Source organism: Heterodontus francisci, chromosome 10, assembly GCF_036365525.1.
Source record: "Heterodontus francisci isolate sHetFra1 chromosome 10, sHetFra1.hap1, whole genome shotgun sequence".
NCBI classification, from domain to species: Eukaryota; Metazoa; Chordata; class Chondrichthyes; order Heterodontiformes; family Heterodontidae; genus Heterodontus; species Heterodontus francisci.
In genome coordinates this window covers 28,954,530-28,981,636 of record NC_090380.1, presented here as the reverse complement: position 1 = coordinate 28,981,636, position 27,107 = coordinate 28,954,530, and the positions used below count along the sequence as shown (strand labels likewise).

At 45.1% G+C, this 27,107-nt stretch overlaps 1 protein-coding gene across 11 annotated transcripts in view; it reads left to right on the top strand.

Moving 5' to 3' along the window:
• LOC137374372 (putative claudin-24) overlaps positions 1 to 27,107 on the top strand; it is a 149,227-nt gene that overhangs the window by 97,763 nt on the left and 24,357 nt on the right. For 3 of the 11 annotated variants that reach the window (XM_068040352.1, XM_068040354.1, XM_068040351.1), the window contains exon 2: positions 901 to 1,169. The exons of 7 other annotated variants lie outside the window; for them this stretch is intronic. In XM_068040352.1, coding sequence (XP_067896453.1) covers positions 1,127 to 1,169 — 43 coding nt within the window. In that variant the 5' untranslated portion in view covers positions 901 to 1,126. Of the gene's footprint in view, positions 1 to 900; positions 1,170 to 19,774; positions 19,796 to 27,107 lie in introns of those variants that run through there. One more of the 11 variants, XM_068040361.1, reaches the window with a different exon arrangement.

Sequence of the window (27,107 nt, the reverse complement as noted above, 5' to 3'; positions counted from 1 at the left end):
TGTTATGCAACGAGCATAGGTTCGAGCTAATGTTACCAGGCTGCGGAATTTAAGCTGAACACTTTGACAGTAATTTGGACCTGAACCAACACTAATTAGGACTTGTGAGCTTTGCAGACCTAGAAATTGGTCTCAGTGGGAAATCAGATTGCAAAAGACACCAGGTGCCATTAATTATCTGCAAATTGTATAAATGCTATAAAATTTAGTCTATTAATCACACTCTCTGTTTTATGGCTCCAATTTTCTTAAAGTATGTAAATCGGCCCGTTTAATGGCTGGCGAAAAATATACAATATTTAATTTTATTTATCCCATGTTTCTGAAATATACTATTGAGTATCAGTGTACAAAAACAATTAGTCTGTACATTATTTAAAGGAACATTTCAAGCTACACAAGATTTTCCTTTGCTTAACTCACTCTACAAGAACTGAAAGACTCCCAAATAGATTGAAGGGGGCTAATCGTTGTTGCCCCTTGCACCCGAATAACTGAGCACAATGGGGTGGAACAATAGGCGGGGAGATTAGTGACACTGAATATCTACTCATTTCTGGTATGGACTGTATTGGGCATCTGAAGCTCCCATTGTAATAGGCTGGAGCTTCTTTATAATGTTATTATGTGGGTGAACTGATGTCATTTAAGTGGGAACACCATTTTCTGGCCTTTCTGTCAGATGTACAGGGTTTCTCAATTTCCCCATTTGAATTAGCGATTCTAAGGTTATCCAGTCTCTTCCTACCAATGCTAATCTATTTAAATTTTGAAGCTCTTTTAGATGTGATTTAAATTTACTTTTTCCCCTACTTTTGTGGATTTTTGTTTTTATTCTGGGCAACTTTATGTAGATGTCAGAACTTTGTAATTCGACTTTCAGCACATTCATTTCTACAGCACCCAACCCCTTGACACAGTGTGTGTCCTTACAAGAATCACTTTTTATTTCTACTATCTGGATTAAGAAAAAAGAGGAACAAAAGAATGGAAGGCAAACCAGATGACAATTTCAGAGGACTGCATTATTCGCCTTGCAGTGCAGACACAGGCAACAATAGAGATAGAGGAACAATGTATGCAGAGACTTTGATTCACCAGGGAGGCCATGACAAAGTTGTGAAACATGCTTCAAGCTGATCTATGGCTAAACTTCACGGTAAAACAAGGTACTGTCAATGTGTCATTAAAACAGAAAGTGTTGGAAATACTCAGCAGGTCAAGTAGAATCTGTGGAGAAAGAAACAGAGTTAAAGTTTCAGGTTGTTGACCTTTCATCAAAACTCTACGATCAATATGTCCTAGTGTCACTTCAGCCCTGAACATTTTCATCCCAAATTCATTCTAGGCCCCCGCAGGGGCCATCAGCAATATCAGTCCATCTACATTACACAAACGTATTAAGCAGGTGACTGACATGTTGTTTGCTCCAGCAAGCAACATCATCACTTTTGCCATAGACTTGCTGCCGACCACTCCCTCCCCTGCAAGCGCCACCCTGACCTACCATAAGCCTGGTTCCAGTGCCACCACTCGGTGTTTGGTCGCTGCAGCAGCAGCCACTGCCTCCACAACGGTGCTGCAGTTGCCGGCCTCTGATTGGCCGGCAGTTCTGTAAGGCCGGGACTTCCAGCGGCAGGGTCCTAAATCCTATGGAAGGCCCGCCAATGTCAATTTAAGTGCCTGATTGACACTAAATTCGGCGGGCCTTCCGTTCTGCGTCGGTTTCTCTCAACGTTGAGACCCCTACCGTCATTATAAATTCCACCCCCGACTCCGTAAAGCCTTTCTACCACCGACAAAAAGGCATGTCAGCAATATAATAGAATAGTTTCCACTTACCTGGATGGGTGCAGCTCCAAAATCACTCAAGGCTTCACAATATCCAGAACAAAGCTATCTACTGGATTGGCAAACCATCCACTAGCTTAAGCATCCCATCCCTCTACCATCGGCATACCATGGCTGTATTGTGTACTACCTAAAGGATCTACTGCACCATTTCCCCAATGCTTTTTTGGCAGCATGTACAAAACCATTGATCTCAACCTCTAAGGACAAGGGCAACAGGTGCATGGGACCACCATGACCTCCAAGCCGCATACCATCCTGACTTGGACAGATATCACTCTTGCTTTATTATTGCATGGTCAAAATCCTGCCGTTGCCTACCTAACAACATTGCAGGAGTACCATCACAACATAGACTGCAGTGATTCAAGAAGGACTGAATCATTTGGAAACAAATGAACTTATTAGCGAGAGGCAGCCTGGTTTTGTGAAGGGGAGGTCGTGTCTCACTAACTTGATTGAGTTTTTTGAGGAAGTGACAAAGATGATTGATGAAGGAAGGGCAGTGGATGTTATCTATATGGACTTCAGTAAAGCCTTTGACAAGGTCCCTCATGGCAGACTGGTACAAAATGTGAAGTCACACGGGATCAGAGGTGAGCTGGCAAGATGGATACAGAACTGGCTCGGTCATAGAAGACAGAGGGTAGCAGTGGAAGGGTGCTTTTCTGAATGGAGGGCTGTGACTAGTGGTGTTCCGCAGGGATCAGTGCTGGGACCTTTGCTGTTTGTATTATATATAAATGATTTGGAGGAAAATGTAGCTGGTCTGATTAGTAAGTTTGCGGACGACACAAAGGTTGGTGGAGTTGCGGATAGTGATGAGGATTGTCAGAGGATACAGCAGGATATAGATCGGTTGGAGACTTGGGTGGAGAAATGGCAGATGGAGTTTAATCCGGACAAATGTGAGGTAATGCATTTTGGAAGGTCTAATGCAGGTGGGAGGTATACAGTAAATGGCAGAACCTTTAGGAGTATTGACAGGCAGAGAGATCTGGGCGTACAGGTCCACAGGTCACTGAAAGTGGCAACGCAGGTGGATAAGGTAGTCAAGAAGGCATACGGCATGCTTGCCTTCATCGGTCGGGGCATAGAGTATAAAAATTGGCAAGTCATGCTGCAGCTGTACAGAACCTTAGTTAGGCCACACTTGGAATATTGCGTGCAATTCTGGTCACCACATTACCAGAAGTATGTGGAGGCTTTGGAGAGGGTACAGAGGAGGTTTACCAGGATGTTGCCTGGTCTGGAGGGCATTAGCTATGAGGAGAGGTTGGATAAACTCGGATTGTTTTCACTGGAACGACGGAGGTGGAGGGGCGACATGATAGAGGTTTACAAAGTTATGAGCGGCATGGACAGAGTGGATAGTCAGAAGCTTTTTCCCAGGCTGGAGGAGTCAGTTAGTAGGGGACATAGGTTTACTGTGCGAGGGGCAAAGTTTAGAGGGGATGTGCGAGGCAAGTTCTTTACACAGAGGGTGGTGAGTGCCTGGAACTTGCTGCCAGGGTAGGTGGTGGGAGCAGGCACGATTGCGACGTTTAAGAGGCTTCTTGACAAATACATGAATAGGATGGGAACAGAGGGATACGGTCCCCGGAAGTGCAGAAGGTTTTAGTTTAGACAGGCAACAAGATCAGCGCAGGCTTGGAGGGCCGAATGGCCTAATTCTGTGCTTTACTGTTCTTTGTTTGCTTGACAACTGACCCTTTCAGGAAGGGGGAAACCTAGGTTATTTATGGTCAGATTTCTTTAGGTGCAGGATGTCACTCTTTACACCCATGTAGCTACAATAGTGGTCCATTCATGAATGAAGAGGGCTACCACTCCAGCAATGTGTTAATCAGCTGCACAGGATCACACAGGTCAATGCTTGCTTGCCTGAAAGTGGTCATGATGCTTTTATTTTAAGGCAATCCAGCTTGCCCTCATTATCTGATCCAGGAAGAAAAATACAAGGAGGTCAAGACTGCTCTCTGCAGCCATGGCCCAATACACCTCCACAACAACTGTGCACAGATACAATGAGGTACAAGAGCTATGATTAAGCATACCAAAAGTATGGTGAAGTAGAGGGATCAGGAGTTATTCCATTGTACATATCAGACAAACTTATCATTAGTGCTGCATTCCATAACATAGCAGTGCAATGAGGAATCAACATAGGGCACCAAGAGGGAGAGAGCACTTAACACCAACAAGGAAATGATAGACAGAATATTTAGGGTATTCTTGGAGAAGCACCTTTCACAGCTGTGAGAACCTTCGCCAGGATCTCACTGAGGAGACTGGCTGATAATTAGTTCATCCACCCCTTGCAGGAATAGCTCTCCCTATGTCTTTACCATGCTTCACCTGCATGTTTGTCACCTCCTACAGTATTATTAGCCCTCCCATTCTTGTGACTTGCTGATAAAATACACAAACGCACAACAAAAGTACTCTCTGGACATAGTACCAAGTGCAACCAAGTTATAATTCCCTAAGTGTGATATGAGTGTTCAGCTACTGTTTGCCTCTCATTCTCCAGGTATGTATACTGGTCTAGCACATGCAACACCTGTTCCTTTCTACAATGCTTTGGGCTTTTCAACTTGTGCTTGACATCTATAATGGGTCTCATTACTTGGGCTGTTGGATGGGCTATTTAACAGATCTGCTGCCAAATTCCATCACAGTCTCCCTAAGGCAAGAATGCTCAAATTACTGGGAGTGCTAGTGTACTTCTTTCCTCTTGAATATCAGTGGATCCATGTCAAAACCAGTCAGTTCATTGTGTTTTTGTGACACCCATCTCAAACAAAGACAGTTTTCAATCTCTAATACCTAAGACACGTTACTTTGATGAAATGTGATCTGCATTGGCCACTTGGGGATTTTCAGGAGAATGGAACTCCATGCAACACTGGATCAGATATTAGTGCGGCGCAACCAAGTTTTGCTTAAACCCCTGAGGCCCTGCTTCTAATGCTGTCTCCACTTTTAGCAATAGTACAGATTTTGGCAGAACATACTGGAGTTAGAAAAAGGAATCTGAATTGCAAGCAGTATGTCCCTTCCCAATGAAGAAAACGGGAAAGGATTTGCATTTTTATAGTGACTTTCACAACCTCAGACCGTCCAAAAGCATTTTATAGCCAATGAAATACTTTAAAAATGTAGCCACTGATGTAATGTAGGGAGACCCAGCAGTCAATTTGCACATAGCAAACTCCCACAAACAGCAATGAGATAAATGGCTAATGAATAAGTTTTAATGATGTTGGTTGAGGGATAAAAGTTGTCCAGGACACTGGGAGAACTCCCCTGCTCTTCTTGGGATCTTTTACATCCACCTGAAAAGGAAGATGTGCCTTGATTTAATGTTTTATCCATTTAACTCCCTCTGTACTGCACTGGTGTGTCAGCTGGGATCATGTAGTAAAAATTTAGGAACAAAGGAGGTCAAAGGAGACTTAGGAATCCATGTACACATCACAAATATAGTAGTCAGGTACAAAATTATAAACAAAAAGGCAACTGGAATGTTAGCCTTTATAGTTAGAGGGCTAGAATATAATGAGGAGGAAGTTTTTCTACAGCTAATCAAAGCCCTGGTTTGACCACATCAGGGGATGGGAAGAGCAATCCTGCTTCTCCCAGCCCACAAGAAGTGCTGTAAAAGGCACTTAACTTGTGTGGAGCTGGCAGCTCCCGCCTTCCTCGCACTACTTGGTTTCCCAATCCCTGGAAAACTGTTAACTTTTAATTGGACTCCTAATTGCACTGCGAGAGCACGATTTAAATATGTTAATGCAGTGTCCCATCTCTGCACAGCAGGACAGTCACACACCTTGACATTTGCCAGTGTAAAAATGGCAAAAGTCACATATGCAGCATGCTGGACTCATGTTCCCCATTTTGTCATTTTTAACACCCGCCTCCCAACCCTTGCCCACCCATCATGGGGGTGTGGACTGTTAATATCAAGGCCAAAGCAAAGTTACAGCAGCAGACAGAATATAGTAGAGGCTGAAGATGTTAAAAGTAGAGCTTTGAGGAGTCAACTAGAGCTGACTGCACAGGACTGAACCATCCCAAGCCAAGACAGAGTGCAGGACCCAGAAACAGGAGGTGGCTGAAGTCAGAAATGTGCAAACTGGAAAGGAAGCAAGCATCAGAGAAATAAGATCCACAACGTAATAATTTGTAAACTCACTATCCTGCAATCTACTGCTTAAACACCACTGAAAATTCAGATGACTGATGTGTAATAAAGGCTAATATATACTTTTTTAAGAAGTCATATTTGTCCTCTTTCCTATGTGTCACTTTTCCCCACACAATCCCATTTAGGCTGTAGATGGCATGCTCTGTAATTCCCCACTATTACTGCTGCTCCATCATTTCCGGCAGTGTCTGCAATTGCACTTGTTCAAGTCATGCTAGGTTGCTTGAGCTCCCTCATTGGAGAAGAGTGTAGCTCAACTTAGCAGACAATCCTCCCACTTTCACCTGAATTCAGTAAGATTGGGTTAAGCAGGTCTGTGATTCCAAGGGATTTCTCAGCTACCGAGATGTACATAGAATCAAAGATCCTACAGGCAGGATTGTGCCTGAATTCCATGCAGCTCCAAATAGGGCCAATGGCAGGACCACAGAAAATTGGTCTTCTGGCCTCATTTATCAACTTTCTGGGAACCAAGAAGCAACTTGCTTGTTGGTGGGCGGAGGGGGTGGGGGGAGCACGATTGGACAGCTGGGCTGGTGACCAAGGGCAGCAGGTAAGTTGGGGGTGATGGGTGTGAGTCAATGGAACCAGGAGTAACATTGGTGCTGCTTCTGACCCGACATTCAGGTAAGTATATGATTGTGCACAGTTCTTCCCTTTTGCTGGCAGCCTCCAGCAGTCCCTTTAAGGACCATTGGTTTGGCTGCTGAGCACCCGAGAAAACAGGCCATGGCACATAAGGTGCTTAGTGCAGTCAGCCAGGATCCTATTTGGCAAAGCGGCACTAAATCAGGCACTAGGATCCCAACAAGCACTAACAATGGGACCTAATGCCTGTTTCAAACCTGCACCCAGGATGACCAATGAGCACCTTAACCAATATGGCTTGTGGAGCACTTCCAGCAAGGGTTTTATTTTCCTCATGGAATGTTTACTCGAGTTATGTTAGGATAAAAGAGCAGTGGCAGAGAGTGAGAGCACAGCGAGACTATTGGCAGTGATAAGATAGCAGCGACAGAGAGTGGGAGCACAGCGAGATTGGCAGCAGGGATAAGACAGCAGCAACAAAGAGTGAGAGCACAGCAAGACATGCGGCGTGGATAATTAGAGAGCAGCGGCAAAGAGCGAGACCGGCAGTGGGGAGGATAAGAGAGCTCTGTAGAGGGTTCAGAGCAAATCGACCGGGTTCAAAACAATATCAAAGTGTGGCGTTACAGCAAAGCGTGTAAGTGATTGGTTGATGAATATTTCTCTTTTTCTCTCAAAACTACGGCACTCATACAAATTTTGAGCTGGGAAATTGAAAACTTCAATCGGGGCGATTATAACAGTAAGTGAATTAAAAAGAGTATTAGCATAAAGCAGGTCAAGAGGCATTAATAAAAATTAATATTTTAAACAAGGTTACCACTAGATTGCAAAAGAGGGAATAGGGTTATTTTTTAGATCATGGATGGACAGCTGTAACCTGTTGCTTGCAATTCCTGTGTCATGTGGGAACTCCTTGACAATTCACATGTCTTGGGTGATCACATGTGTAGGAAGTGTCTCCAGCCGCTTCAGCTCAAGCTCAAGATTTCCAAGCTTGAGGGGCAGCTGGAGTCACTGCGGAGCATCAGGAAACAGGAGCGTTTCCTGGATCATAACTTCCAGGAGCTGATTACCCCGCAGGCAGGCAGAGTTCCAATTGTAGGTGGGTGGTCATCCAGACTCAGAAGAGGCAGGAGGTGTAGGAGTCTTCGGGGTGGGTGCCACTCTCAAACTGGTACTCAGCATTGGAGACCGCTGGGAGTGACAATACCCTGAAGGAGTGCAGTCCGGACCATGGCACCAATGGGAAAGGGACTATACAGGATGGAACAGCAAAGTACAGAAATGCAGATGTTATAAGAGATTCCATAGTCAGGGAAACAGACAGGCATTTCTGTAACCATCATCGGCAGTCCTGCATGGTGTGTTGCCTTCCTGATGCCAGGGTAAAGGACATCATGCAGCGGGTGCAGGATATTCTGCAGGGGGAGGGGAGTGAACTAGAAGTTGTGGTACACATTGTTACCAATGACATAGAGAAGGCAGGTATTGAGGTCCTCCAGTCAGGTTTTCAGGAGCTGAGAGGAAGTTAAAGAGCAGGACCTCGAAGGTAGTAATCTCTGGATTACTCCCAGTGTCATGCACTAGCAAGAGTAGAAACAGAAAGATAGTGTTAATTGTGTATCAATTGTTTAATTAAATGCAGGTGGAGGGTGTTGACTGGGGTCTTATTGAGCACTCAGAAGGAGACTCTTACCGAGACTGATGGAGGTTTTGCGAGAGAAGCTACTTGTTTGTAATCCTTTTTCTCTGTATCGGAGGATGCCATCACATCCTATTGTAAGACTTCCATTGGCACGTGACTTTAACGAGGTAGTTGCCATGGATTTAAAGGTGTGGGACAAAAACAGAAATATTTTCATTCTACATTTTATAGACCTAGCAACTAGATTTAGTCTTTCTATAATATAATATAAAGCAAGAACAAAAGATAAAATCATGGAGAAATGGACAGAGACTGGACTTGGGGCCCCAGCTAATTTTCTGACTTATAATGGAGGGGAATTTGCCAATGACGAGTTCAGAGACATGTGTGAAAACATGAACATTATGGTTATGAATACTGCAGCTGAAAGTCCTTTCAGCAATGAGCTTTGTGAAAGGAATCACACAGTGGTTGATGAAATGCTGCATAAAATCTTAGCTGACCAGCCAAACTGCAAGTTGACAACTGCCCTGGCATGGGCGGTTCATGCAAAGAATTTGCTGCAGATGGTTGGGCGATATAGTCCCTTATCAATTGGTTGAGGGAGAAATCCTAAATTGCCTTCTGTATTGTGCGACAGTCCTCTTGCTCTAGTAGGTACTACAATTAGTTCCATTTTTCTGCACCTTTGAATGCTTTACATGCAGGGATACGGGTTTTCATCGAGGCTGAGGTCTCTGAGAAAATTTGCAGAGCTTTGAAGCCTCCTATAAGGCCATCTGAGGTGGAATCTAATTCAGGAGATTTGGCGTATTATAAAAGAGAAGGTCATAGGGAATGGAAGGGCCCTGGTAAGGTAATAGGTCATGGTGGTCAGACAATAGTTATCAAACATGGAAATCAAACTGTTAAGGTGCATTCCTCACAATTAATCGGGCTTGATTACAAAATCTCAGAATCTGAGCAGCTGACAGAGGGAAACGAGGCACCTTGTACCTCAAATGCTCATGTGTTTTGTGAAGAAGGTCCTGAGGAACAGAATATGGTAGATCAAGGGTTGGAGAGTAATATGAGAGATCATGATGCTCAGGAAAGAGCTATCGCATTCAAAGGCCAATTGCCACGAGTAGGTACTCAGGTCACATATATTCCACAGAGGTCTAATAAATGGAGGGATGCAGCAATTGTGGGAGGTGCAGGAAAATCTACAGGCAAGTTTAAATATTGGTTAAATGTTCAAGATGATGACCAAGAAGCAAGGTCCATGGACTGGCAGAATGGGGTGAAAGAGTGGAGAGTAAGAAAGTGCAGTGCAAGTTCTAACAGTGGGTCTGGAAATGGCACTTGTGAAAGGAAACCAATCACGTACTGGAGAAAGAGCCTCTGATAATGCGTGAGGGAGATCTCCTAGCAGTAGTCCTGAAAGACATCAAAGTGCTAATACAGGCTGTAGTTTGAACAAATTACAAAATGAAACGAAGGCTGGAGGGCCGTCTCTGAATAGAACTAGAAGCAGAAGTCCTCATGACCGTGAAGTTTCAGTGGCTGCCAATAAACTTGAGGAGAAACTAATAAGAGAAGCAAAACATAAGGAATTAGAGAGTTGGAGAGAGTTTGGATTCTATTCTGAGGTACCAGATAGGGGACAGCTGGCTTGTCACATAGATGGATTTGTATTGAAAAAGTCCTTCCCGATGGAACTTATAAGGCTAAAGCGAGGTTAGTTGCCAGAGGTTTTGAAGAGCGACTGGGGGATATTGATGTTCGAGTGGACTCTCCCACAGCTGGAAAAGTAATCTTGAAAATCTTTTTGGCTCTTTTGGCCACATATTCATGGGAGTGTAGATCTATTGACATAAAAGCTGCATTTCTACAGGGTGATACTTCTCAGAGAGGCGTGTTTCTGAAAAAGCCTAAAGAGGCAGCAGATACAGAAGGAAAATGATGGAAACTGAACAAATGCGTCTATGGCCTTAATGATGCTCCAGGGTTTGGTATTTCTCAGTGAGATCTGTTTTGTTGAAAATTGGTTGTGTTCAACTAAAAGCAGATCCTGCGATGTTCGATTGGTATCAAAAAGGGAAACTTTCAGACATCTTCATGATGCACATTGACGATTTCTTATGGGGTGGTACTGCGGATTTTGAGAAATATGTTATGAATAAGATTAGGACAGAATTTAAGATTGGGAGTCAGGCTTGTGGGGCCCTTAAACAGATATTAGATTTAGATATTAAACAGAGTAAGTCTGGAATAACTTTACATCAACAACCCTATTTAGAGATTGCTACTCCCATCCTGGTTAATCGTGTTATATCATCTTTCTGTGATGACCTATCTAAAGCAGAGACTGAGCAATTGCATAGCCTGGTGGGTCAATTAAACTCTCAGACTAGGCCTGATGCTAGTTTTGATGTGTTGGAGTTGAGCACGATGATAAAACATCCAAAAGTTGAGAATGTTTTAAGGCCAAATAAAATATTTTAAAAATTAATCCTGGAAAAATGTGCACTGAAGTTCCCATCCTTAGATGACCCAAAGAACATGAAACTAATAATTTTTAGTGATGCTTCACATGCTAATCTTGCTGATGGGTATTCGAGTGCAGCTGGCTTCATAATATTTCTAATGGGTGAAAATAGGAAATGTTGTCCTTTAACTTGGGAAGCTAAGAAAATAAAACAGGTTGTTAAAAGCAGAAACACTGGGGGCCTGGACTTTACCAGCCCCTTGTGTCGGGTGCGTGGCTAGGGGGCCTGGCAAATGCCTCTAGGAGAGGCCTGCCACGGGGCTCAACACCAGGAAGGCCCTGTCCAATATTACCAGCAGTGATGAAGCCTCATGGCGGTCCCCCCGCTGCTCAACGACAGGACCATCATTACAATATGTTAATTTATTAAAATCAAGGAGTAATTACACTGCATTGCGTTGGCTGTCCCACATCCATATTCCCGTTTGTGGCCGGCACTCCCACGCCATCCAATCTCTGAATGGAGATCCGATGCGGGACACTGGTGGGGAGGGAAGGGGAGCTAAGTATTTCAGTTTGGGGGGGGGGGTGGTGGGGGAGAGGGAATAAACTTACCTGATTGGTCGAGGGGGTGATGGGAAGGGGTAAAGGTAAAAGTTCCTGAACTTTGTCGGGGGGGGGGAGGGGGGGGGAAAAGGTCAGAGTATTTTGGGGATGAGAGGGTCGGAATGATATGTAAGGCTATCGGGGGTGGGAGCGGGACTGGAAAAATTTTTGCAATTATTATCATTTTAAAATACACTGTTGCTTTAAGAAGTAAAAATGTCAGTAAGGGATCTAAGCCCTTTAAAAATGGCGCCAGCACCCGTGCAGTGGCGCCAGGCACCGTTGCCAGGGACGGAGTGCCTACACCCTCCACGTCACCTGGGGCGGTTGTCCACCCCGGCCATGTAAATAAGCCACCGCGCTAAATATCGTGGCAGCTCCACGGCACACATCTCGCGTGTGTGCCGTGCCGTTTTTGGAGATCGACAGCGAGCTAGAAAAATTCAGCCCTTGGTCTTGTGGAGGCAGTGGTTATGGGGTTCTATTTATCAAATATTTTAGATGAAATTCTGAACAAGGGACTTACTGAAGATAGGATACCCATTGAATGTTATGTGGATAATTGTTCTTTGTGGGATAGTGTACACTCTACAAAATGTGTGAGTGAGAAAAGAGTACGTATTGACCTCGCTGGATTGAAACAAATGCTGGAGAGCAAGGAAATCTACAAACTTAAATGGATAGATGCAAGTCATCAGATTGTTTCACAAAAAGAAATGCAAGTGCAAAGAGATTGTTGAGGTGCTAGAGGAGGGGCATCTCACAATGTAATACTTTGTACCCCATATGGAATTTATTTTCATTTATGCTGAAATGTTGTTTAAGTATGTTAATACTTTGTACATAAGGAATATGGAATTTACTTTGAAATATCATTTGAGTATGTTAATCTAACTTTTATTATAAAGAAAGAGAATCTGTTAATTGTGTATCAATAGTTTAATTATATGCAGGTGGAGGGTGTTAACTGGGGTCTTGAGCACTCATAAGGAGACACTTACTGAGACTGGTGGAGGGTTTGGAGTGAGGAGCTACTTGTTTGTAACCCTTTTACTCTGTACAATAAATGTCAAACTGAGTAAATATAGGCTCCAGCATCATCCTTCTACGACAAGCTTTCTGGAGTCTAACAGATAGGGAGGATCAATGCGTGGCTTGAAGCATGCTGCAGGAGGGAGGGCTTCAGATTATTGGAGCATTTGGGCCAGTTCTGGGGCAGAAGGCACCTATTCAAAAGGGGCTGGTTGCACCTGAACAGGACAAGAGATAATTTCCTCGTGGGGAGGTTCACTAGTGTGATTGCGAAGGATTTAAACTAAATTGGCAGGGGGATGGGAACCAGCATGTATAAGTAGAAAAAAGGATTAGGGTGCATAATATGAGTGTTAGACAGAGCAAAAGAAAGGAGTAGTTTCATATTAGATAGGAGCAGATTGGAGAAGGGCTACGAGGAATGCAAAGACAGGATTACAATGCATTTATGTAAATGCGCTAAAGGCCTGCTCGGGTCTGCAAAAAAAAAACTGACCCGAGCCCGAAAGAACCACATCCGACCCGAGCCCGACCCGGCCCGAGTCCTTCCATTTCTTCCCGCGCCAGACCCGACCATCTTACCTTCCGTTTTTCACTTTGTTTCTGATCTGCACAAGCTTAAAATAACTGTAACAAAACCACCTTTCTAGTCAAAAAATTACATTAACAGTGAAGCCACTTACCTGTGATAGAGCGTGTCCAACCCAACCTGACCTGAGCCCGAATGCCGGACCTGGAAGTACAACCCGACCCGACCCAAACCCGACATATGTGGTCGGGTCCCATCGGGTTCGAGTCTGGTAGCAGGTCTTTAAAATGCGCCAAGTGTGGTGAATAAGCTTGGTGAGCTACAAGTACAAATAGCAGTATGGGAATATGATGTAGTGGCAATAATGAAAACATGTCTTAAAATGGTGAGGACTGGGCGCTAACATACACGGATATAAAGATGTCCAGTAAAGACAGAGAAGGGAAAAAGGGAGGTGGACTGGCAGTACTGATTAGGGAAGACATTGTAGTTTTGGAAAGTGGGGATGTCCTTGACAGGGCAAGGTTAGTGTTGAGAAGCAAAAAGGTATGATCACACTAATGGGGAATTCTATAGACCTCCAAATAGTCGGAGAGAGATGGAGGAGCAAATCTGCAGGGAAATCACAGAGATGTGCAAGAACTATACAGTAGTGATTCTGGGGGACTTTAATTACCCAAATATCGATTCGGATAATGTTAGAGTAAAGGGAAAGGAGGGGGGAGGAACTTCTGAAATGCGTTCAGGAGAACTTCCTTGATCAGTATGTCCTCGGTCCAACAAGAAAAAGAAGCATTGCTGGATGTGGTGCTGGGAAATGAGGTGGGCCAAGTGGATCAAGTGTCTGCAGGGAGCTCTTGGGTAAGAGTGATCATCATATCATAAAGTTAAGACTAGGAATGCAAAAAAGCAAGAAACAGTATAAGATAGAATGGCTAGATTGGAAGAGGGCTAATTTCAATGTGATGGTAAGGGATCTAGCCAAGATAAAATGAACCCAAAGACTGACAGGAAAAACTGTAATGGAATAATGGGTTATCTTTAAAGAAGAGATGCTTCAGATACAGGCTAGGAACATTCCAACAAGGGTGAAAGGTAGGGCAAACAAAAACAGGGCTCCTTAGATGATGAGGGCGATAGCGATTATGATGAAACAAAAAAAAAGGATGTTTGATGCATGTCAGGTGAATACTTAAGTAAGAACCAGGCCAAATACAATAGGTTGAGAAGGGAGGTGAAGAGAAAAATAAGACTGGCAAAGAGGGAATATGAGAATAGAATGGCAGTCAACATAAAATTTTCTGCCAGCATGTAAATAGTAAGCGGGTAGTGAGAGGTTGAGTGGGGTCTATTAGGGACAAATATGCTTAGAGACACAGGGCAAGGCTAGAAAATTTAATGAGTATTTTGTATCAGTGTTTACTAAGGAAGAGGAGTCTGACAAAGTATCGGTAGAAGCGGAGAGAGTAGCAGCAATGGATAGGATAAAAATTGAGAGTGAGGAGGTACTGGAAAGGCTGGCTCTGCTTAAGGTAGATAAGTCACTTGGTCCGGATGGTTTGCATCCCACGTTGCTAAAGGACGTGGGGATGGAGACAGTGGAAGTGTTTGCCATAATCTTCCAACCTTCCCTGGATATGGGGGAGGTGCCAGAGGACTGGAGAGTGGCAAATGTGACACCCTTATTCAAGAAAGGGTGTAAGGACAGTCCTAGCAACTACAGGCCAGTTAGTTTAACATCAGTGGTGGGTAAAGTTTTAGAAACAATAATCAGGGAAAAAGTCAAAAGGCATTGGAGAGGTTTGAGTTAATTAAGGATAGCCAGCACAGATTTGTAAAAGGCAAATCATGCTTGACTAATCTAACTGAATTTTTTGATGAAGTGACAGAGAAGGTTGGTGAAGGGAATGCAGTGGATGTTGTCTACATGGACTTTAAGAAAGTATTTGATAAGGTACCGCATAAAAGGTTGGTTCACAAAATTGAGGCTCATGGAATAGGAGGGTCAGTGTTCATTTAGATAAAAAAAATTGGCTTAAGGACAGAAAACAGTGAGTTGTGATAAATGGTTGTTTTTCAGACTGAAGGATGGTAGACAGTGGTGTTCTCCAAGGGTCAGTTCTAGGGTCAGTGCTTTTTTGCTACATATAAATGACTTGGATCTTGGAATACAGAGTAGAATTTCAAAATTTGCCTATGACACCAAACTTGGATGAATGGCAATCAGTGAGGATGATATGAATCACCTGCAATAGGACAGAAATAGGCTAGCAAAATGGACAGGTAAGTGGCAGATGAAATTTAATACAGACAAGTGTGAGGGGATGCATTTTGGCAGAAGGGATAGGGAGAGGCAATATAGACTTAATGGTGCAGTTCTAAAGAGTGTGCAGGAACAGAGGGACCTGGGGTTGCATGTGCATCGATCTTTGAAGCTGGCAGGGCATATTGAGAGAGTGGCTAGCAAAGCACATGGGATCTTGGGCTTCATAAATAGAGGCATAGAGTACAAAAGGAGGGAAGTTATACTGAACCTTTATAAAGCTCTGGTTAGGCCCCCAACTAGAATATTGTGTCCAGTTCTGGTCACCACACTTTAGGAAGGATGTGAGGGTCCTTGAGAGGGTGCAGAGGAGATTAACCAGAATGGTTCCAGGGATGAGGGATTTTAGTTACAAGGTTAGGTTGGAAAAGCTGGGCTTGTTCTTCCTGGAGCAAAGGAGATTGAGGGGAGATTTAATAGAGGTGTACAAGATTATGACAGGCTTGGTTAAGTTAGACAAGGAAAAACTGTTCCCATTAACAAATGGTACAAGGACTAGGGGACACAGATTAAAGGTTTTGGGCAAGAGATGCAGGGGAAATGTGAGGAAGCACTTTTTTACGTAGCAAGTGGTAGTGACCTTGACTTCGCTGCCCACAAGGGTGGTAGAAGCGGAATGATTTCAAAAGGAAATTGGATGGGCACTTCAAGGAAATAAACTTGCAGGGTTACAGGGATCGAACGGAGGAGTGGGACTGACTGAATTGCTCTGTGGAGAGCCGGAATGGACTTGATGGGCCAAATGACCTCCTTCTATGCCATAAATGTCTCTATGACTGAGGGTGCACATATTGCCTGTCATATTGGACCCTTCAGCACCTGTTGAAGTTCAAGACCTAAGAATTTTGTAACGAGCAAAAATGAATATTTGCACTTTGTGGTTCTATTTTTGAGTTACCTTTGTAGCATCTTTGCTGTGATGTCAACTAAACTTGGTGTTCTGATCTAGGATTTTACCGCCAGTGAAGCAAAAACATTAAAAAGCAGCTCTTTCCAAACGTCCAGTGGAACAAAATCAAACAGGACAAACCAGTGAATGAGCAATAGAAGCACAAGAATGTTCTTTTTGATATATATTAGTGACCTGGACTTAAGTAAGCAGGGCATAATTTCAAAGTTTTCAGATGACATGAAGCTCAGAAATGTAGTAAACAGTGAGGAGAATAGTAACAGACTTCAGGAGCAAATAGACTGGTGAAATGGGCAGACTCATAGCAGATGAAATGTAATGCAGTCAAGTGTGAAGTGAGTAGTTTTGGTAGGAAGAATGAGGAAAGGCAATATAAACCAATGCTACTATTGTAAAGGGGGTGCAGGAACAAAAACCTGGGGGAGTACGTACACATCTTTGAAGGTGGCAGGATGAGTTTAGAAGGCCATTAAAAAGGCAATAGGATCCATGGCTTTAGAAATGGAGGCATAGAATACCAAAGCAAGGAAGTGTGCTAAACCTTTATTAGATTAGGCCCCTGCTGGAGTATTGTGTCCAATTCTGGGCATCACATTTTAGGAAGGATGTCAAGGCCTTGGAGAGAGTGCAGAGAGATTTCCTAAAATGTCACCAGGGATAAAAAACTTCAGTTACATGGACAGACTTGAGAAACTGGGATTGTTCTCCTTATTGCAGAGAAGCTTAAAGGCAGATTTGATAGAAATGTTCAAAATCATGAAGGGTTTTGATAGAGTAAACAAAGAGAAACTGTTTCCACTGGCAGGAGGGTCGGTAACCAAAGGATGCAGTTATAAGGAAATTGGCAACAGAACAGAGGCAACAGGAGAAAAAGAAATTGACACAGCAAATTCTTTACAATCTAGAATGCACTGCCTGAAATGGTGGGGGAAGCAGATTCACTAATAGCTTTCAAATGGAAAATGGAGAAATACTTTGGACTGGATTTTATTCTCCGTTGGAAGGCAGGTTTTTTTGGAAGCAGGGAGTCGGAGAATCGGCGTGGATTTGTCCGCCACAGAACCCGGCGCTGCAATGCCGGTGTCCGATTTTCTCAGATGTGGCGACGTTCCATGGCGGCACCTTCCTCCGCCGCGATGCAATCATAATTTAAATCTCTTCCATACTGTTTTGCATGAATTTGTATCTAATTCACCACAATCCTACCAGCCGTTCGCAACATTCTGTATAACATGCAGCACTCACGTGCCTTCACTTTCCCATCTTTGAAAAGCTGGCACCACTGAGGCGAGAGTCCTCGGTGCCTGCAAAGGTTAGGTAAGTTATGCCTTGTTATCCTGTGGAATTTGTTTTATCAGACATTGCCACTAAGATTAATCTGCAGATGTCAGGGGAGGTTGGAGCTCTGCAAGTGGATGATGTTGGCAGGAAAGAGGGGTTCTCTGCAAGTGGATGCTGTTGCGGGGGGGGGGGGGGGGGGAGGCAGAACTTGGCAACTATATAGGTTGTTTTTGTCCGGGTGTCCAGTGCAGGCATTGGTATGGTGACAATGGCTCGCACTTATTGAAAAGTTGAGAGAGCAACATCAAGTCATAGCATAGAGCTCATGCCGGAATCCTGCAGAACCAAAGTTAACGTAAATCTTTACCCAGATAGGTGTACTTGACCTTTTAAAGGAATAGGAAGTTACCGGGAGCATAGAGATGGTTTGCTCCACTCTGTTTTCCTGGATCACTTGCTGTGTTGAGGCATCTCCACCGGATGTGGGCCCAAGAGGCAGGTGCGGCCCAGGAGGAAGCTCCTGGATGCGAGCAGCAGCATCCAAGGTGCAGAGGAGCCCAGATACGCCAGCGAGTCTATAGGACTCGGATGACATTGCTGCAGATGTCTAAGCGCCAATACCAGAGACGACTGCATATGTCCAGACAGGCCGTCACACACCTCTGCACACTGCTGAATGATGATCTGCGGCCAATGGGCTTTGGTGGTCACATTATGCCTGTTGCACTCAAAAATAACAGTGCCCTGAACTTTTACACCTCTGGATCATTTCAGGGATCCATCTGCGACATATGTGGGGTCTCTCAATCCGCAGTGCACCGCCGCATCAAGGAAGTGACCGACGCTCTGTTCAGGAGGGCTGGCGACTATGCACGCTACAGGACAGACCCTGAGAGTCAAGCCGAGAGGGCCATTGGAGTTGGGGCCATTACAAGATTCCCAGAGGTGCAAGGTGTGATCGACTGCATGCATGTGGCCATCAAGGCTCCCACGAACCAAACAGCGCCTGCATAAACAAAGGGGTTTCATTCCATCAATGTCCAAGTAGTGTGCGACCACAGAAAACACTTCCTACAAGTGTCTGCCCGCTTTCCGGGCAGCTGCCATGACTCATACACACTTCGCCAGTCCCAGGCGCCACTGCTTTTCACTCCCCCTGCTCACCTTTAGGGGAGGATTCTTAGGGATAAGTTCTACCCCTTGATGACATGGCTTCTGATGCCAGTGAGGAACCCCAGCAATGATGCTCAACAGCATTGCAATGGCTGCCACGGCTCCACCTGAGCGACCATCGAGCGGACCTTTGGTGTTCTGAAGATGCAGTTCTGCTGCCTCGCTGGATCTCATGGAGCTCTTCAGTATGCATCATACAGGGTTGCGCATATCGTTGTAGTCTGCTGAGTTCTGCATAATAAGGGGAGGGGGGGTCTTGTAAGATGAAGAAGTATGGGAGCATGAGACATCCTCCGATAAAGAGGACACAGAGGACACACAAGGAGAACCACGCATGGGAAATCAGAGAGCAGTGATGGAGGCCAGACATGGTGAGCAGTGAGCAAGGGAGGCAAAGCAGAGAGTGATAATTGAGCGCTTCCACAATCCATAAAGTTCAATAAATATGTTTGCTAACAAAACTCATCATCATGCATGTAGTCTCAAGTCCTTTGCCTCTGTAACATCTGTCTCTCCAGCATGACTGGCCACAACAAATTGAGCCATTGCCCATGTGACATAATTTGTGCATTAAACATCATGCAAATTGGCATACTGACGTTGTCAGTGGTCACACTGGCAATACTGTAAGGCTTATGATGGAATTGAAAGACACATAATTACTCCATGGTACAATGTGGGTTTCAGACAATAAAGGCTGATGATTGGCAGGAAAACACATTTCAAGTACACATGACTTATCAGTCTCACCCATGAATACCCATATGTGTCAAGGTATCTTTTTAATACATTTACAGGTGCTCCTTTGCGGTGTTACCTCTGAACTGGCAACTGATCAGGATGCCCCTCGGCCAGGGATGACTTCAGCAGTTGTCCTCTGGGTGCCTGAGGCCTGGAGGCCCCAACTGCCTGAAGGCTTCCTGCAATGGTGCAAAGCTGTCCTAAGCTCATTTCTGGAGCTGGACTCACTGCTGGACGGGCTGAGGAGCCCATGTCCACACTCAAATCACCCTGAAGGAAGACCCCAGATGCGGAGCATAGCCTCTCCTCCTCCCTCTCAACGCTCGTTGGAACCTCCCTACTCTCCAGAGGAAGACTAGGAACGGGAACACTCTCCAGACTCCTGATCCTTCTCTCGCCCTGCCACTGCTGATTTGAAGTCAGAGCTAAGGTGAGTGTTTGCGGTCATTGCGCATCTGTGTAATGTGGCTCTCCATGAGGGTTGCCAACCTCTCGATAGATGAAGCCATGCTGTCATATGTCTGGGACATGGCAGCAGTCATGGCATGGATGAACTCCTCTATTGTCCACTCATGGCTGCGCACGGCCTCTGGCATCTCCGCCAGATGTTGCCTTACCTCTCTCTGCCACTCCAGCATTCCCTGTGCTGTCGACACCAGAGGCTCGTCACCATCCTGGGGCTCAGCAATGGACCTGGTCACCCACAGTCCTCCAACTATCAAAGGCCTCGGCTGTCTCAGCCTCAGCCAGTTGCTTGGGCGCGTGTGACCCTGAAGCTAATGCCAATTGGATACCCACCAAGGTGAGAATACCTGCGCTGGTGGAAAATGCAGGAGTATCATGGGACAGTGCATCCTCTACGTGTTCCTCAGAGGTTGTCATTGTTTCCTTATATTCTCAAAGCATTTGCGAGTGCCGCCCTGCACGATACAATGTGAAGAATAGACATTTAGGTGTTATGCTACACATGTCGCAATGATGACAGCATTGTACTTCTATATAAAATGTAATTTTGATTCATTCTGTGTTTGGCAATAATCACTCTCTTAAACTGGGATCCCGAGCTCGTCATCCAATATGGCACATGCTCCTTGGCTCCCAGCTAACTCCAGCGCATCCTCTTCAACTTGTGACAAAGGCTGCAGGTCAGGCACCCCGCCACTGGTCCTGGTCGCCTCCCTGCTGTTGTGGGCCCGCTTCTCCTAAAAGATCAAGGATGCAGTTACTGTTAAGTTCCAAATGTCTCTACATCATGTCAATGCTAACATGAGCCCCTCTTCTGCACCTGGGGGATGTCGCTGCTCTCATATTGACTCTCTCTGTCATGGGTCTAAACTAAGCTAAAATACAAACGAGGGAGACTGATCTCACTAGTCAGTAATCTGCTATCATTATGATATGACCCTCCTATCATTAGAATGTCTATGTCAACCGTGCACTTGTGGGCAAGCGGATCACAGCAAGCTATGTGGAAATGCGCAACTTACCTTGGCTGAGCGCAAGAGGTCATTGACCCTCTTCCTGCACTGGACCCAGTTACGTCAGGTGATCCCATGGCTGCTGACCTCTTCTGTGATCTCCTTCCAGGCTTGTTTGGTCAGGTGGGAGGACCTCTTCTTGCCATCACCGGGGAAGAGGACCTGCCGCCTTTCCCTTGCAGCCTGGAGGAGAATCAGCAGGGAGGAATCACTGAACCCTTGCTCTGACATCTGCCATGGTCAAAATGATGCCTGGGGGGTGCTTGCTGAGCCTCAAAATTATGGCAAACCACTGAAGTGTTGCTGCAGTAAGCTGCTATTCAATGCAAGGACAATAAACGCAGGGCTGCCAGCCTTTTAAAGATGGTACCAGCACCTGATCCACCATCAAGTGATGCCGTTAACAGCGTCACCAATGCCGCCCCCTCCACGTGATTGGGGGGGGACGGCCACCGTCATTGTGCTCAATGGCTGCCTGCCATGTAATCGCGGTGGGACTGCCACCATTTTGCGCACCCACCGCCGAATATAAAATCCAGTCCTTAAGTGGAAAAAATTGGAGGGCTAAGGATAAAGAGCAGGGGACTGCGCCTAATTGGATAGCTCTTTCACAGAACCGGCACAGACAATGATGGGCCAAATGGCCTCCTTATATGTGGTATTATTCTCTGATTCTGAGAAATTAGGCTGACTTGCCTAGACTTAGAGAGCCAGATCACATGGGCTTGAGAATTGCCTGTGGGCCTTGGATCTACAGAACCCTTTTAAATTTAATTGCATGCTCTTGCTGTCTAATTATATATATTCTGCTCCTAAATGATGAAGTGAACATGTTTTGATAGGTTATATTACTCACCTGAAAGGATTCATTACCATTGCACTACAGAATCACAATGAATTACAGCACAGGTTTCCTCTGCAAAAACAACTGATTAGGTCTTGAATGAGCCAAAAGCTGAGTAACTGGTTAGCAGGTAGCAATTTACAAAATCCATTGGGCATGTACTGAGCAGTGTTTTACAGGCTTCAATTTCGCAGGCCAGCTCTGGTCAGGCCCCAGTGGTTGACTAATATGAGCGCACCCATTTCCGACCTGGATTCCAAAATCCAGTTAGAATATTTCTGGGTATGGAGTGGATTAACCAAAGGCCCTTAAACGGTTCGGCAATGTTTGGAGAAATGTGTGAAGTAGTGGAAGAATTCATAGGCTGATTAACAGTCTGACAGACCATGACATGAACACTCCTTCCATGGCCATAATTATCTGAGTGGTTAGTCCTATACGGCAGGAAGGTTGTATGGGTTCCCACAACTCATACAATAAGGAGAAGCCACCAGATATGAATATCCTACTGGATGTCAATCCAGAATTTAGAGCCAGATCTCCAGTCTCCACTCAGCAGGACTGTCTTGAGCAAGGTTCAACAACAACATCTTATATTTATATAGTGCCTTTAACATAATAAAATTTCTCAAGGCGCTTTGCAGGAACATTATAAAACAAAGTATGACACTGAGCCACATAAGGAGATATCAGGGCAGATGACCAAAAGCTTGGTCAAAGGAGTGTCTTAAACAAGGAAAGTGAGTTGGAGAGGCAGTGGGGTTTAGGGAGTGTATTCCAGAGTTTGGGACCTAGGCAACTGAAGGTGTGGCTACTAATAGTGTAGCAATTATCAGGGATACACAAGAGGCCAGTATTAGAGGAGCACAGATAGCTTGGAGGATTGTGGGGCTGGGGGAGATTACAGAGATCGGGAGGGCCGAGATCATGGAGGAATTTGGAAACAAGGATGAGAATTTTAAAATCAATATGCTGTTTGACCTGAAGCCAGTGTAGGTCAGCGGGTTAAGACATGGGCAGCAGAGGTTTGGATGACCTTAAGTTTACACAGAGTAGAATGTGGGAGACCAGTCAGGAGTGCGTTGGAATAGTCAAGTCCAGAGGAAATGAAGACATGAATGAGGGTTTCAGCTGAAAATTAGCTGAGGCACGGGCGAAGTCGGGTGATGTCATGGAGGTGGAAATAGGTAGTCTTTATGATGCCACGGAAATGAGGTCGGAAACTTATCTCGGGTCAAATTGACACAAAGGTTGGAATTTTACGCTCCCCCAGGAGCAGGCTGGAGGTGGGGCTGTGTCGTAAAATCGAGTGGGGCGTGGGGGCACTGTTCCCGTTGCATACCCGCCTCTGCTGCCATTTTAACAATGGTGGCAAACAGCCTGCCCACCCCAGGCCAATTGAGGCCCTTAAGTGGCCAATTAATTAAGGGTATTTTACCAGCGGCAGACGGGTACTTCGGTACCTGAGAAGGCCATGCAGTAAGACCTGTTGACCCCTTGCGGGCTGGAGGGGAGCCCTCCTGATCGGGCACCCTGTGCCCCACAGAGATGCCCCCCAGCCACAGAGGCTACCCCCACTAAAAGTCCTCCCCCTGCCCTAGACTCCGACCCCCACTGCCCTCACCAGAACCCAGCAGATTGTCCCCGTCGAGGCCCGATCCCCACTTACTTTACTGAAGTGCGACAACCATTATCCTCCTCTAGCAGGGTGCAGTCCCAGCAGCACCACTGGGAGCTGTAGCCATTGCTGGGACTGAGGAGCTGCTGGCCCTCTGAATGGCCGGCAGCTCTTGGAGGTGGGACTTCCTGCCTCAGAGGGGTGGAAGTCCCAACTGAGGCCAATTAAGGACCTGGGCCACGCAAAATTTCAGCGTGGCTTCCAGGCCCAGCGGAGTGGGGCTCTCCCATGACATTTTAGCCGGTGGGCAGGGCCACTGTCTCAACATAAAATTCTGGCCCAATTTGCGAACAGACTGTTACCAGGGAATCGGTAGCTTGGAGACAGAGGTCCAAATCCTGTGCCTTCTAAGTTTGAGGTGGGAATGATACCACTGAGCCAAGGCTGGAAACCTGGGTGTGAAAGGGAAGGAGGAACCAGAAGTGGGTGGCAAAGGTCCTCCCACCACGACTCCCGTTCCCATAGTGATCTCGCGCCGGCCGGCCAGTAAACGAGCAGCAAGGCGAGGTAGCCGACCACTCAGTGGCAGCAGGCAGGCATTGAGGCAGTGGCCATGTTATTACCTCACATTATACAGTGTTAAGACGGTCAAAAAATATTTAATACTGTAGAAAGCCAATAGGAGTATAGAAAGTGCAGGGATGAAGTAAAAAAGAAAATTAGGAAAGCAAAGAGAGGACATGAAAAATTATTGGCAGGTAAAATTAAGAAAACCCAAAGATGTTTTATCAGTACATTAAGAGCAAGAGGATAACTAAGGAAAGGGTAGGGCCTAAATGAGATGGACAAGGCAACTTGTATGTGGATGCAGAAGATGTGAATGTGTTTTTTGTCTCTGTCTTCACAAAGGAGAGGGATGATGCAGACATTGTAGTAAAAGAGGAGGAGGATGGAATATTAGTTACGATAAGCATAATGAGAGAGGAGGTGCTAGAGGGTCTGACATCCTTGAAAGTGGATAAATCGGCAGGGCTGGATGGATTGTATCCCAGGCTGTTAAAGGAAGCCAGGGAGGAAACAGTGGGGGGATGCTCTGAGGATCATCTTCAAATCCTCACTAGATACAGATGAGGTACCAGAGGATTGGAGGTCTGCAAACGTTGTACCATTGCTAAAAAGGGTGCGAGGGACAGGCCAAATAATTATAGGCCGGTCAGTCTGACCTCGGTGGTGGGCCAGTTATTAGAATTAATTCTGAGACAGGATAAACTGCCACTTAGAAAAGTACGGATTAATCAGGGATAGTCAGCATGGATTTGTTAAGGGAAGGTTGTGTCTTACTAACTTGATTGAGTTTTTTGAGGAAGTAACAAGGAGGATTGATGAGGGTAGTGAATGTGGTTTACATGGATTTTAGTTAGGCATTTAACAAGGTCCCACATGGCAGACTGGTCAGAAAAATAAAAGCCCATGGGATACAGGGGAATGTGGCAGGTTGGATCCAAAATTGGCTCAGTGACAGGAAACAAAGGGTAATGGTTGACGGATGTTTTTGCAAATGAAAAGCGGTTTCCAGTGGTCTTCCACAGGGCTGAGTGTTGGGTCCCTTGCTGTTTGTGGTATTTATTAATGGTTTGGACTTAAATGCGGGAGGCATAATTGGGAAATTTGCTGATGACACAAAAATTGGCTGTGTAGTTGATAGTTGTAGATTCCAGAATGATATTGATGGTTTGGTTGAGTGGGCGGAAAAGCGGCAAATGGAATAGAATCCGGAAAAGTGTGAGTTAATGCATTTGGGGAGGGCAAACAAAGCAAGGGAATACACAACAAATGGGAGGATATTGAGAGGGATAGAAGTAGTGAGAGACTTTGGAGTGCATATCCACAGGTCCCTGAAGGTGGCAGGACAGGTAGATAAAGTGAAGAAGGCATATGGAATGCTTTCCTTTATTGGCTGAGGTATGGAATACAAAAGCAGGGATGTCATGCTGGAACTGTATAAACGCTGGTTAGGCCACAGCTGGAGTATTGCATACAGTTCTGGTCACCACATTACAGAAAGGACATAATTACTCTGCAAAGAGTACAGAGGAGATTTATAAGAATGTTGCCAGGGCTTGAAAGTTGCAACTATGAGGAAAGAATGGATTGGCTAGGGTTGTTTTCCTTCGAACAGAGGAGGCTGAAGGAAGGCTTAATAGAGGTGTACAAAATTATGAGGGGCCTAGATAGAGTAGACAGGAAGGACCTGTTTCCGCTTGCGGAGAGGTCAATTACCAGGGGGCACAGATTTAAGATGAATGGTGAAAGGATTAGAGGGGACATGAGGAAAATCTTTTTCACCCAGAGGGTGATGGGTGTCTGGAATTCACTGCCTGGATCAGTGGTGGAGGCACAAACCCTCAACTCATTTAAAAGGTACCTAGACATGCACCTGAAGTGCTGTAACCTGCAAGGCTACGGACCAGGTGCTGGAAGGTGGAATACGATTAGGCGGCTAGTTTTTTCAGCTGGTGCAGACATGATGGGCTGAATGGCCTCCTTCTGTGCTGTAACTTTTCTATGGTTCTGTGGTTCACATGGAAGGAAGTGCTGATGCCATGTTTAAAGAGCCGCCAGCACCTGAGCTCTGACGCAAACATCTTTTGCTGCAGTACTCATCCCTGTAACCATCCTCTGAACAGTAAAGCCTGCAAGCACCCTCGGAACATTGTACCCTCCATCATCCTCGGAACATCGAATACCCCAGCATTCTCGGAAGAAATTCACACCTCCCTCCTTCTCTGGTTCCCATCCTCATGGTCTATTGCTGCATTAACAATCTTAAATGGCTGTCAATTGCTTATTTTGAAAATGCGAGCAGCTTCCCCATGGGGCTTCCCATCCATTTCTGCAGCCTAAAATCGTGGTCCAGTCGTTTATCTTCTATAATTCATAGATCCACAGTTTTATTCCATTTGCACCAAACAGTACCTTATTATCTAACTGCTTTACAGAGGCATTTGTCCAATGTCAGACTTTAACATTCACAGGAGGTTTTCCAAGTGTTTCCACATACTTAAGATGTGGGTTCAAGTCCCACAAGAGACTTGAGGACAAAGTTGAGGCTGAAAATCCAATGCAGTACTGAGGGAGTGCCATACTGTCATAGGTGCCATCTTTCAGATGCGATGTTAAACTGCAGCCCCATCTGCCTTCTCAGGTGGGTGTAAAAATACCCATAGCCCTATTCAAAGAAGAGCAAGGGAGTTCTTCCTAATATTTATCCCTAAAACAGATAATCTGATCATCTTTTATGGGAGCTTCTATGCATAAGTTGGCCAACATATATCCAGCATTACAAGAGTGACTACACTTCAAAAGTACTTAATTAGTTGTAAACCACTGTTGGCTGTCCTGAGGTTGTGAATGCAAGTCTTTCTTTTATTGCTCACACACTGTGAGCATGCATCAAAGAGTCACGGGGCAACTGCCTGTGATTTTCCACCCACTGATTTCAAGGGATGGAAAACCCGATTTTCTAATGCGAGCTTGCAGCATGCAAGTTACCTGACTGCAGCAAGGATTTGGCTAAGCTATCCTTAGATAAGACATTGGAAAGGCCCATTCTGTCAAGGACAGTATGGGATTGTTTATTTCAAAACAAAAATTAAAATGACAAAAATAAACCAGGAATCGTCCATTTACGGGTGATGGTAAATTATCAGGCTAGGGTGAGGAGACTGTAAGGGTTTTATTTTGTCTTTCTCGTTAACATAGTATTTATTCAAAAATGAGTAAACAATGAAAGAATTAAGTT